This window comes from Protomyctophum bolini (assembly GCF_963924005.1).
Source record: "Protomyctophum bolini genome assembly, chromosome: 20".
NCBI classification, from domain to species: Eukaryota; Metazoa; Chordata; class Actinopteri; order Myctophiformes; family Myctophidae; genus Protomyctophum; species Protomyctophum bolini.
The window spans coordinates 21373024-21386722 of record NC_137881.1 but is presented as its reverse complement, the minus strand read 5'-3'; the positions used below and the strand labels follow the sequence as shown (position 1 = coordinate 21386722).

The 13699-nt window shown below is 43.0% G+C and overlaps 1 protein-coding gene across 1 annotated transcript in view; it reads left to right on the top strand.

Moving 5' to 3' along the window:
• Nucleotides 1-12409, top strand: part of rell1 (RELT like 1) — a 32850-nt gene extending 20441 nt beyond the window's left edge. Inside the window, exons 4-8 of the mRNA XM_080792722.1 lie at nucleotides 2804-2858; nucleotides 8378-8629; nucleotides 10307-10445; nucleotides 11614-11654; nucleotides 11748-12409. Of these exons, the coding sequence (XP_080648848.1) occupies nucleotides 2804-2858; nucleotides 8378-8629; nucleotides 10307-10445; nucleotides 11614-11643 (476 nt within the window). The 3' untranslated portion in view covers nucleotides 11644-11654; nucleotides 11748-12409. The remainder of the gene's footprint in view (nucleotides 1-2803; nucleotides 2859-8377; nucleotides 8630-10306; nucleotides 10446-11613; nucleotides 11655-11747) is intronic.
• Nucleotides 12410-13699: the final 1290 nt, after the last annotated feature.

Below are 13699 nucleotides of genomic sequence, written 5' to 3'. Positions count from 1 at the left end.
TTCTTTGTGGTTTTCATAACGGGGCAAACCTGCATTTTATTGTTTCTTGACGTCCCATACTGGCACTCTTGGCCTCATTTGACCCTATTTTTACCCTCTTTGGTTCATTACTATACCTCTGGGTTTTCAAAACAACAATACCACACGCCACTTGAGGAAGGAAAGGGGTGTGTGTGTCCTTGTTAATCATCTGTCACTTGGAAAGTTCAACATAAGGACAGTGAGGCCACGGCAGTCCCGTTTTAAGTTAACGATATGTTTGTTTCTGATGGCCATTCTTAATCATCGTTTGTCATTGTCCAAGAACAAAACCACATTACTACTCTGTACCGTACGTCAGCATGAATCATCATTTCTGCAACTTCAAACAATGACGAGTAGAGTAGAGACTGAATTCCCAGAATTGGACAATGCTAGCGCAGTACTCCACCTAATGTGCATTAACGACAATGCAACTCTAAAGATATGACCGTCGCCTATTTACAGGGCAGCCATAGCTGAGTGGGTACTAGAGAGGCCATCAGGGAATCGGAAGGTTGCCGGTTTGACCCCCAGCTCACCCGCAAGTGTCCTGTGGAAGTGGAACTTAAACCCAGGCCGCCGCATTAGTGGCATCCACTACTGCTCTTATCTGAATACAGTAGTTAGGATGCGTGAATGCAGCAGAGGAGGCATTTCACATAGACAGAGCATGGGTTCCCAAACTTTTCAGCCCCCAAAATAATGCTGCCATTGACTCGCAACCTTGTGCGCAATTGCCTGCACATTTTTATTTATTTAACCAGTAAAAAAAAAACCCATTGAGACTGAAGTCTCTTTTACAAGTGTAATGCATTAAGCCTAGGGCTATAGGGGTTTTGTAACAATAATGGTTAAATTCTATTTGTACTCATTTTTACATTGTATTTCACTCATTCTGTTGAATTCTATTCAGGTGTGTAAACTGTTTTTGATGACCCAAAATACCGCAACTTTGGGAATCCCTTACCTAGAGTATGTTCAAATGTACTGTACTGTACTCCCAACAACAACTAAAGGGCAGGCAATTGTTATTATTTTAAGAAATTTAATAAATGTATTCTTTTGTCCAGACCAGTGGTTCTCAAACGTATTAATTTTAAATCTCAGAGTTATACAGACCTGCAAGGGTCCATTTGGAACCCACTCAAGGAACCTTTAGGGTCCCTGTACCTCACTTCCCTGAGAACCACAGAGTTTTTATGGAGGCATCGAGACGAGGACCAATGCAGGCACAGCGCCTCAGACACCGTCATGTTGATTACCACACACACACACACACACACACACACACACACACACACACACACACACACACACACACGGTTCTGCTTCATTTACCTCAAATCCAATGAACTTCGCATGGCAGCGGATCTCTCAATTAATTTGAACAGGTCAATACATGTAGCTAGATGCCTCGTGTCAAGAGATGGTGGATAAAGTGTTGAAATGCCACATTCATGTTGGAAGGACTGCTCCTTTTGGAATAAGTGCACTTACCGCTACTTTGTTGCAAGGCCGTTTTGCTCAACTTAAATGGCATCATTTCATTTTGGGGGGCATTATGAACCCAGTTCAGTTGGTCAAGGTTCCCCTTTTAGCACATAGCAACCCAGCAATAGTTTTCACAACCCATTTAGGCCTGACGTCGAAATTTATAAAATGTCTTCTAAATCCTGACAGTTTTCTGTCAGGATTTGCGTCACATTTCAAAAATAGCAGACCTACAAGCTCGTAGCGCGCCACTCGGTGGCGCTATGAGCTTGTAGATCTGCTATTTTTCAATAGCTAAATTATAACATAATGTTTAAAACACTAAAAGGGGTTCCCACCCAAAATGGGTTAACAACTGTTCTAAGGCTATGTTCAGACTGGCAGCCCAAATCTCATTTTTGTCCTATCCAGATTGGAATCGTGTAGATTTAATCAAGTCTGAAAAGCACATCAGATTTGAACCACAGTCCTAGGTAGGCGGTGGGACATGCGGTTCAAATCAAATGTATTCTCTATTGTACAACAAACAGCGTTACAAGCTGAAAATAGCTTCAGCCAGGTCAGCTCCATATATGGGCACAAAAGGGGCATGCCCATAAGCATTATGGGCATATACTGATGACATCAACAACCTTTTATGGGCATAAAAGTGGCAAGGAATGACCGATAGGCCTTGTCTCTTTGGATTCAGTCCAACATTTTAAACTGACTAAAATGTTGCACAACCTGCCTTTCATCCACTGTCTTTATGTTGTCAATGTGATTTAGTCCAACTTGTCATATAGAAAAAATAAATAGAATGTTTTTCTATAAGTTTCAAATACAGTGAAAATAGCTGATCTACAAGCTCACAATGCATCACATTGTGAAGTGTGTATATATATGGCTTATTAGGCTTATTAGTCTGAAAAACACAATATGCAATAGTTTGTGTTCACTAATAGCAAGCAGAATAATCTATTTTCATACAATTTCACTGTTTATTCACTGTTTAAATAGTCCCTGTCATGCCCCTTCTCTCACTGCATTTCCACAAAAAAACAAGTTATTTGCTTAACATTACTAACATTGGTTATTATTTTTTATTATGCTGAGTAACGGGTTGTCGCCCTTGCTCTGAGGTTTGTATGTTGTGCGACAGTTCCGGTGATAGCATGCAGCGTGCCATTTAATTCAGTTACAGTAAGGATCAGATCCGGCCATCTCTCAATAAGTCACTGGAGCGTTCCTGTCCCTATAATTCCCACTGTATTCTTATGTCTCTCTTTCTTCTCTTTTTCTTTTTCTCCAGCAAACAGTGAGGCTCTCAAAGCCATGGTTCATGAGAACAGCATAGACTCAGATGGGTAAGGTTTCACATTGTGTTCTTCTCTGCTACATCCAGCTATTTTCAAAACATCTTGAACACATTTTGAAACGGCACATTTCTTGTAGGCACAAAACCTTTTCAGATGGCGGTCTGTGGCCAAATACATGTGGGGGACCTTGACGTGAACATTTGAAGAACCTCAGGGCTTCAGTATTGCATCATGTGCCGCGAATGCACTCAACTACCTCGTAATGTCATTACTGACAAGAGAAATGGTTCACAAAGTCGAGCCACAGTGTTGGATGTTGTCAGAGGCTAGCTGTGATGAACACGGCAACCACCAGATGGCACTATAAGCACAGGATTATGACCTCCTTCAATAGAACTTGACTGAGGCCTGTGTGTGCTAGTGGTAATAACCTGAGTGGGAATGGCAGAGGCACGGCAGCCAATCGGGTCACGTGTCTTCCTCTCCATGGTAGCAGGGTTTGATTGAGGCCAGGTCTGCTGGGACAGCTCGGAAAATGTCACCATGCTCCAAATTACAGCGTTATGTGCTCTGTGGCAGAGGGTTTTCAACCTTCTTCATACCAAGGCCCATTCTTTTTTTTCCAGCATTTGAGTTCCATTTGGTTTAATTTGACACTAATACCGAATACCGGTCCATTTGGTTCAAATTCTTCTATCATTTAGCTGGGGACCAACTGGAACGCACTCAAGTGGTCCCCGGACCACTGGTTGGAAACCACTGCTCCGCCTCCACGGCGCTCAGCGTGGCCTTGGTTTGACTTTAGATGCAGAGCGAGGGCGAGACCTTTTGCTCCGTCATTAGAGTCGACATTCATGATTCTAATGAATAATTGAATCGAATGAATTGACGTGTGTGTGAATGTGAATGGAGTTTGAGCACCACATGAAACTGTTTAGTCTCCAGGGCTGCAAAAGGTCGAGTCCCAAGTATGGTTTCATCAAGGAATGCCATCGATCATAGCCTTTTTCTCGGCTGCGGCGGATAAAATAAAAGGACAGTGCAATTGGTTGCCCGGTGCTCACTCTCCCCCCTGCCATTCACACGGTGCTCACTCTCCCCCCTGCCATTCACATGATGCAAAACGAGGAACAGGAGTGTAAAACTGCTTAGAGAGAGAGAGAGAGAGAGAGGCATTTTTATGTGTTTGGAGTAAAGTGGTAGTCTGTGCCAAGGATTAGGTATTGACTATTGAAGGCATTCAGCTCTATGGAACGAGGGACCGGCCTGGGAAATTAGCAAGGCAGCGGCGTGCGTCGGTTCACCCATCGTCTCCCAGCATCACTCTGTGTTCCTCCTCGCATTTTCTAAATCTCTCTTTGAACATTTTCTTTTTAACTCGTCCCCAGCCCCCCCGCCCCTCATTTTCGGCACTACTTCATGGTCCCTGTTCTTTCATTTGAAGTACATGCTCTATTGGTTTCAATCACTCTCTCTTTGTTGCTTCGACAATCTATTTCTCTAGCCCTGTAATGCTTGCTCTCTCTCTCTCTCTCTCTCTCTCTCTCTCTCTCTCTCTCTCTCTCTCTCTCTCTCTCTCTCTCCCCCCCCAGCCAGGTTGGGCAGTCTGCCAGCGGAACACTTAGAGATGGTGGGGACCTGGAGGGTGGGGGCAGGTGGGTGGGGGCAATTTATGGGACACTAGGGAATGCGGTGAGGGTGGGGTTCTGAGAGAGAGAGAGAGAGAGAGAGAGAGAGAGAGATTGTGGAAGATGGAGGAAGACTGAAATAGTTAAGGGGCGAGACAGAGATGAGCTGCTGTTTCATAGCCAACCCAGTGCGCTCTCTCTCTCTCTCTCTCTCTCTCTCTCTCTCTCTCTCTCTCTTCCTCTCCACAGCACTGCTTTCCCTGTCATTAAACGGAAAACTCCTAGACTCTCTACATCCCCATGTCTCTTCCTGTTTATTATTATTTATTTTTTAAACGTCTGTCTCCTTCTTAGTGGAAATCAAGTGCATGCTTTCAGAAATACTTGAGCATTCAAAATGAACTCCTTGCTGGAGTTGATCACTGTTCACATTGGCTCTCTTCTCTCTGTGTTCTGCATAACGTGCATATCCCTCTTAGATGTCTCCATCTTAGATCTCTAGAAGGCACACACACACACGCACGTATGCACGCACACGCCCATCCATCCACGTTGTCCATCTTCATTCTAGCATGGCTGTTTTGGCCAGTCTAATCTCACAAGGCCGATGTTGTGCCTCGTTCAAGCTGATTGAGACAAATCAAAGGAAATGCTCACACACGCACGCATGCGCACACACACAGTGGCATAGACCCAAGCAGGATGATAAATAACAAACAGAGGAGAGTGTATAGAGAGAGTGCTGTTGCTGTGAACTGATGCTTGTTCAAACCAACATCGGTGTGTTCGTACTGTAGGAATGGTTTCCTCTAACTTGTCTACCGGTACATGGATGCCATTTGGACTTTGAAGCATAATTGTCAACAATGGATCCATAAGCTGTCGGCCCAAGCTGATTATTTGGATCCCCATTAGTTGTTACCAAGACTACAGGGGTCCGTTGTTTAGGATTATAGCTGCCAAGTAGAAATTAAGAAATGACGATGAAAGATCACAATGTCAGACATACACTCAAATACCATGTCAGTGAAGTGCTGTGTTTGACGGTGGCTTCTAGGGCTGAGCAGGACTCTTTTATTTGTTTCTTTTGTCGTTTTCACATAATGCAACATAGTTTGGACTGAATGCAGGCCCATTGTCATCGAACGGGTGAATAAAATAACCATGCCATGTACATATATTTTGAGAACTTCTCTAAACACTAAGTTAAGTATTATGTTATAGCCAAAATGACAGAGGTGCCGGACATGTATTTACTTACGTACTTTACACTTAATAGGCACCATTTCTGATGATTCAAAATATCCTCGCCGATTGGACCATGCTGCATTCATTGGTCAGTGTTTTTGAGGGGCGCTAGCCCCTCCTATATACAGGTTTAATGTTTGTTTTTAGTTCAATGTTTGTTTTAAAAACGGCATTGACAATGAAGAGACGGAGTTACAGTACAAGGGGTGTCTCTAAAACAGACATAAATGAACATTACACTGTACCTTAAAGGGGAATGTAACCCAGGGGCAATTTTGTGAGTTTGCTGCCCTCTAAAGATTTAAACGTAAACTACAGGGGGTTAAAAACATGTACTGTGTAACAATACAATAAAGTAAATGGCAATGGCAATACTGTCTGTTGTCAATGCACGCTAGTGTTGCTTGCAGTGATGTAAATAGGTTTCCAATGTAATGAGTCACAGGATGCAGGGATGGTCTTTTAGATGAGTCCCTGGGACATTTGATGAGTCCCACTTCAACGACGTTAGGAGTCATATTTTGCCATTTACAAATTGCAGCATTTAACTCCATTTCTTCTACATGAATATAACCACATTATAACCATATAAAATGAAATGGATTATTATAACTAACGCTATCAAAATAAACTAGAATAAAAAACAGTACAGTAGTGCATCCCGTGGATGCAGAGGTCGTTGTTTTATTGCGTCCATTAACTATAAACTGCGTTGGGATGCAAAATGCACCCTATTTTAATCTCTGTGCTTGCACATCACAGTGTGCTAAGATCAGCCCACCATGTTTTACCTTTCTATAATTCCGAAACTTTAAATGGCATCAAATTGGAGTTTTGTTTACAAGTCTGAGAATTCTTATTGCTACACTTCCGTGGGCAGAGGTAATAATTTGAGGTGTACCTTTCTGTCTGTGTGTGTGTGTGTGTGTGTGTGTGTGTGTGTGTGTGTGTGTGTGTGTGTGTGTCAAACCAGACGAGGGTCCAGTACTTAGAGTTTACAACTGTGTGTGTGTGTGTGTGTGTGTGTGTGTGTGTGAAACCAGACGAGGGTCCAGTACTTAGAGTTTACAACTGTGTGTGTGTGTGAGTGTGAGACATGCTGTAAAAACGGACCCGTCTCAACCAAGGACACATGCACCGCCACAGTTGAATGGTTTATGCCAGACCAGTCAACTAAACTGTGATGAATAGTTTTTCTCCTCTAGAGCGTTTGGTTTCCTATCGATTATGGTCTAAAACATTGCTTTGATTCATAAGGTGGAATTGAAAGTGACACCCGAAATATCCCAACCAGCGCTTCCTTTAGTGGTTTAATCCATTTTGGGCGGGAACCCCTTTCGGTGTTTCAAGCATTACGTTATACTTTAGCTATTGAAAAATAGCAGATCTACAAGTTCATAGCTATGAACTTGTAGATCTGCTATTTTTGCTAGTGAAAATGTGGCCCAAATCATTGAATATATATTCTATCTGAGCGTTTTTAACTCAAATCTTAGCTTCTGGGAGGTCCCTGGAACTACATATTTTCAGATGGGGGTCGGCGGGCCAATTACATATAACTCTAGGGGTCCTTGACATGAAATAGTTTGAGAACCACTGACATAGAAACACAGGGTTTTCAGAAAACTGTCAGTATTTAGAAGGCATTTGTAGAATCGTCCTCCGGTCTAAGTGGTTTAATCAGTGCAGTGTTGACCTGGATTGGTCTGCGTGAGCCCCGTGCACCCTGGCCTGCTCCTCCTGACAATAAGCTCTCCTCCAGACTCTAAACGCTGCGCTCAGTGGAGAGCAGACCGAGGCCAATCTCCTAGCTTTTGTTGCTAAATCTGGGTGTTTTAAAAAAAGAAATCGCACCCGTGTGAAGTGAGGGGCGCTCTTATTATCATACAACTTCATGATGTAGTATGATGATATTGTCAATGGGAACTTTGCATTAACACAAAAGCAGCCGACTTGCTCAGACACTTTTTATTTTTAATCAAATTTGTATTTCTTTTATATTTTCTAACAAGACAAATGTAAATCACCAATGCACATAGGTGGCCTTACACAGGGACAGCTAAAACAATGAAACAAAGACAATAATAAAAGGGGAAAAAATTGAGAAAATAATATACTGGTAATAATATAAATATACTGTAACTCGAAAAACTCAGCAAAATATAATTGGATTTTTTTTTGTAAAAAAGAAAGGACAGACATATGATCAATTGCATTTAATGTTTATGTTAGGACAAGAATCTACACTAGCTGAATATAGGAGGGGCTATATAGCGTCCTCAAAAAAATCTATTACAATAAGCATTGCGAAACCAATCCAAAGTCTTTAGGCGGTCCTTCATGTTGGGTTGTTTGTGTGACATGATTGGTTTCCAAAGCATCAGTACATGTCCATATATGGATCTGATTGATTTGTTTGTGCCTGATTGGGAACTCTTTTGGGGCCGCGTTCAGAAATGGCACAAATGCTGTGCAATGCAAACTACTGCGCTCCGGTGTCGTATTTCCGAACGCGCCCTATATGTTATGGTGACATGGCGTCAGAGGTTAGCAGTCCTCCCTTAAGCCAATTTTAATATAGGATTAAAAAATAATTAAACAATCAAATCCATTCTGGAAACTAACTCAATCTAAACTGAACTAAACAAAAAAAATCCTCTCTCTCTCTTTCTCTCTCCCCCTTTACTCCAGTCCTCCTGTCACCCCAACCTCCCCGTTCCCCTCCCCTACACCCCCACAGACCCCCGTGTCACCTGATGCACCAGCAGGGGCCGCCAAACACACCTGCAACCACTTGCACACCATCGGGGGCCCGGGGGGCAAGAGCATATGCAGCCGCTGCAACCAGAAGAAGTGGCCCCTGATGAGGAGGCCCTCTGCCCGCAAGTCAGAGCAGCTACGACGCAGCCAACTTGGGGAGATCACCGTTCTAGCTGTGGGGAGGTAGGGGTGTGTGTGTGTGTGTTGCTTTGTTTAAAAAAAAGAAAATCTTCATTTCTTGAATTTATTTTATTTTTCATTTTAATTTGGAGTTAGTTGGATTCTTCCCGAAAGTAGAGATTTACACGGGCTCATCAGAAATAGTTATTCACAGGGACGTAGCTGACCATTAAGGGTTGCCTTACTCATAGGATATTGGCGTTGCATTTCACATCGGCTATTTTCGCCGTTTGTGAGGAAGCACACCTGGACGCTCGTTATTATGCAGCAGAGCCGCGGAGAAGTTTGTTATTAAGAGGGTCGGCTTGGCACTTTTTGGCACATTTTGTTGCCCCCCCCCCTCGGTGTGTTGCCCTACTCGCAGTGCGTATTGCACGTATACGTAGCGACAGCACTGGTTATGCAACTCCTCTAATACAAGGATTGTGTACTGCATGTACTTTATTATGAGCTGAACCTTTGACGGGGACAGCTCATAAATATGCTTTTGGAAAACGACCCTGGCATTTTTCCACCGTGATTGATTTCCACTTGCACATTATTGGAGATGGTTGAAATTGCAGTCAAATTTCAATTTTCAATTGGGCTTTTGGGAACGGAAAGATAATCACACCCGGCCAGTGACTTCAGGTGAAAATCTGTTTAGATAATAATTTCATTCTGTGTCTGTGAGAGGAAGGAGCACGGTAACGTGTGTCATGAGTGTCATCTTCGTTCTTGGAGAAGTTCAAGTGCGTTTGCTCTCAACGGATCCAGTCCGCTGTAGTATTCAATTCAATTCAATTTTATTAAAGTGTCAAATCACAACAAGTTGTCTCAAGACACTTTACAACCAACAAAGATCCACCCAGAGCAAGCAATATTGCGAGCCCAGGGTGTTCCTCCAAGGGTGTTCCTCCCTATACTGCTGATTAGGATGCGTGTTGCGTGGCTGTTTTTCATTTGCACCTCCAGATAAATGGCCCTGAACGCAACGTGACCTGGATGAGAATATTAATTTGCTCATTTGGCCAAAGCTTTGGTGTGTGTGTGTGTGTGTGTGTGTGTGTGTGTTCGTGTTTGTGTTCATTGAGATGGGAATGGATGCTGGTGGAATCGCGCTGAGCTGACTATTCGCCTCCAATCACTCAAACTTTATCAACAGGCATTTGAAATTGTCATGTTGATAACATTATATACGCTATATTACTGCAATTGAAATATCTTATTGCTAGTAACATCGTCATGGCAAATAGATAAAGCCACAGAGTGAAAGGAAAGGGCCCAGTATTTAATTGAGGGTGTGCACCTGACATCATCATCATACCCACAAGTAATGCAGGAATGCCTACCGAGTGGCAAAACAACTACTTACTGGCCTTGACAGCCCATACATCCACACAGAAAAGTCCTATCTGATTGCATTAAACAACGTTAAACTCACTTTGCCACTCGATTTACCCTGCATGCGCAGGCATAACCCCTATTCTGACCTAGAGAATGTGTTGATTGTTTTTAATTTCATTTTCTAAGAGCTTGAAAGAGTTCCATATGTACTTTATAATACCTGTATATTGTTTGCCATTTCGGGTGAGTGATGTTTCTTCCAAGTGGTATGAGCCCTACAATGGATCACATAAATGTCTTCATTTAGGCTTCCAGATGTTTTTCTTGAACCGCAGACGTTTCTCTCTTTCCCAGGTTCCGCGTGACCAAGTGTGACAAGCAGACCAGGGAGAGACGGACGCTGCTGATCACAGACTCCAACGGGAGTGTCCCTGCGTCTCCCACGGAGGCCGAGCCCAGACCCGAGAGCCGGACCCTCTCGGAGTCCAAGCCGGTCAGTCACTGTGTGTGTGTGTGTGTGTGTGTGTGTGACTGCCAATTTGTTAGATCCTTTCTGATCTTCTGATCTCTGTCAGTCAATAGACCTACGCAGTCGCTGCTAGATAGAACATCATTGCGCACACAGTCATATCCAGTGTTCATTTCACTCTGAGAATATAAGAATTTTCCAATTATTACACTTGATGTCTTTCACCTGCATATCAACAAGTCGACTGTGTAATATTTGCCCCTGAGATGTAGTGGAGTAGAAGGAAAAGTACTGAGAATTGGAAATACTTAACAAAATGCTCTGTGGACAGTACAGTGCTGCATTGTACTGTACCTCCACTCTGTTGTGTCTGCCTTTCCGCATTTCAGTGAGCATGTATCAACAGAGGCAGCTGTCTATATGCCATTGAAATTGCCCTGGGTATTGCCACTGGCACAACATCCACAAAGTCTGCCTCCTATTAATAGAATGGTGACATACTGAATGACACACATTCGACTCTTTGCTGTCAAACGCTGGGGAGGGGTTTGTTTATGTTGGCTTTAGGTTGAGGTTTGTATGGCACGTTGAGTAAAGTGTCTGAAGTGTCATTGTTACTTGCGCAAGCAGAGCGTGTGAGTACTGCGATCGTGTGTGTGTGTGTGTGTGTGTGTGTTTGTGTGTGTGTGTGTGTGTGTGTGTGTGTGTGTGTGTGCACGCTGCGGGGGGGCATTGAGTTGGTTCTGGTCAGAGTAATCTAATAAGAGAGTGGCGACACTAGCGTTGACTCCCATTGTAACAATGGCATGTGGAAGTGCTCATTCTATCTCAATGGGATAGTTCCCATGTTTGGAACTATAGCCCATATAGGCAACGGCTTTGCGGCGAGATCAAAGCGTGTCGCCACTCTCTCACTAGATTACTCTGGTTCTGGTGTAGTACGCAATGGGCTGTCTTTTTTGCTCACGGACAGTTCGACACACAGACTGGGGGTCAAGGCCAACCGGTGACCTTCTGCTTAGCAGACGGCCTCTCTAACCACTAAGCAACAGCCGGCCTTGGTACCCAAAGTGTCCGCTGTTCAGATTCTGGATGTGCAACACAGTGGGTGTATTTAGAATCCATCTATCTAATGATTGTTTTTCTCGTTTTTTTTTAATCAAGATGTTTGTTTGTTTTTTTTTCCCGCCAGGAGGAGGCAGAAAACACTGATAACAAGTGAGAAGAGCCCAGGTAATTTGTCTTGTTTTTATCGTCCCGCCGAAGTAAGCCACCATTCCATTTCTCCAAACAGACCTAGATCTAATGCCTGCATTTACTCCACAGGACAGAGGGGTGGGCTTTCCAAACGGAGGACAGAAACAATTGGACATATTTCTAACGTGGCATAGCGAGAATATACAGATGTATCATCACCACCAGAGGGACGGACAGTTGCTGGAGTTTTAATCCAGGAGTGTTTTCACCCGTGCCTTCAGGGGACAGAGTGATGGTGATGGTGTCGGCGCTGAGAAGCAGAGCTGCTAAAGGTTGGCACCTCTGCATCTCACCCTCGACATGTCATTATAGTGGCCCATTTAGACATGGTGCAACCTATGCGTTGTTATACCTTTGAATCCGGGAGCTACCTCTGTGTCTCATTAGTTATTGCTATACATGTAGCAACATCATTATGTTTTTTTACATTTTTTAATTATAATTATAATTTTCAGAAACCTTAGGCTAGGTTTTAGAAGGCGTTTTTAGGTGTGTGTGTGTGTGTGTGTGTGTGTGTGTGTGTGTGTGTGTGTGTGTGTGTGTGTGTGTGTGTGTGTGTGTGTGTGTGTGTGTGTGTGTGTGTGTGTGTGTGTGTGTGTGTGTGTGTGTGTGTGTGTGTGTGTGTGTGTGTGTGTGTGTGTGTGTGTGTGATTTTATCACTTAAATGTATGTTGGCCATTTCTCCCTCCCAAAACATTACATGTGTGAGTGTGTGTTGGTCTTTATGGCTCCCGAACATGGAAGGAGAAACCAAATAAGCCACCTGACCATGGCTGCGTGTTCACAACACCCGGGAATTAACATGACCAGTCCAAGCCCTTTCCATTATGTGTTTGTGGGGCCCCAAGAATGGTAAGTGGACTCATCAGAATCTGTATTCTCTCTGTAAAGAGCCCACGTGTCTTTTAATGCCAAAAGTGTCCATCTTCAAAGCAATTGCTGACCTGCCGATCTGCCTTCCATTTTTACGTTTTCGACATTTCACCAAAAACAAAAACGACCTTTGAAGCATTCTGTGATGATGATGATGATGACGATTTTCCATTTAAAAAAATATCCAAAAATGATGATTATGTTGTATGACATCAACACACTTTTGTTCAAGTCTTTGAAGACTTGATCAAAGACATTTCTGAACGGACTAGAATTCTAATGTTTAGAAGCCGAGAACAGGAGCTACAGTACTGGAACTTTATAAAAGCCTTTTGTTTTTAAATTAACGATGCCAAGTACGGAATCTCATCCGAGTTACCTCCAGAGCCTAATTAGTAATTATAGACTGAAAATACAGGCTAGATGATGCTACCTTTCTTCATTGTGTGTGTGTGTGTGTGTGTGTGTGTGTGTGTGTGTGTGTGTGTGTGTGTGTGTGTGTGTGTTCTCGCTCGAAACCAACAATGAATTGACAGTTCGATTTTTGTTTGCTACCACCAAAAGTCAGGTCATGAAGGGTTTTAGAAATGCAATTTTATCATTCATCTGTATGTCTTGCGTGTGTGTCAGTGTCTCTCAGTGAGCCAAAATGATTTCATATTGTACAAATCAAGTAGACTGAATGTCTAATGTGTTTTAAAATTCGGAGGTCTTTAATTTCCACAATGTATATTAGTTTGTATACAAGACGGGGTCTAATAATGCCACGGCTTACTTTAGATATGGATAGCTACAAATTGCTTGGGAGACTTTAGTCACCTTACGTCACAGACTTTCTAGAAAAGGGGATCACAACCTTTCTGGATTGCGGATCACTTTGGAACATCTCCAAAGTGAGCAATGGAACGGAGTTCCTAATCCTATGTGTTGGTATTACAATGAAAACTCGTGTTTTCAAGATTTTAAAGAGAAACAAAAATAACATGGCTTTTTTTTTTGTACATCATAATGTTTTATATTAAAATGATATAATCATTACAATATTTGTTTTGCCAATTATTTTGGGGACCAATTGCAATATCCTCACGGCCCACCAGTGTGCCCTCACTGTTCTAGACGGCTGACCTCTATAATGCCGTGCCATAGGA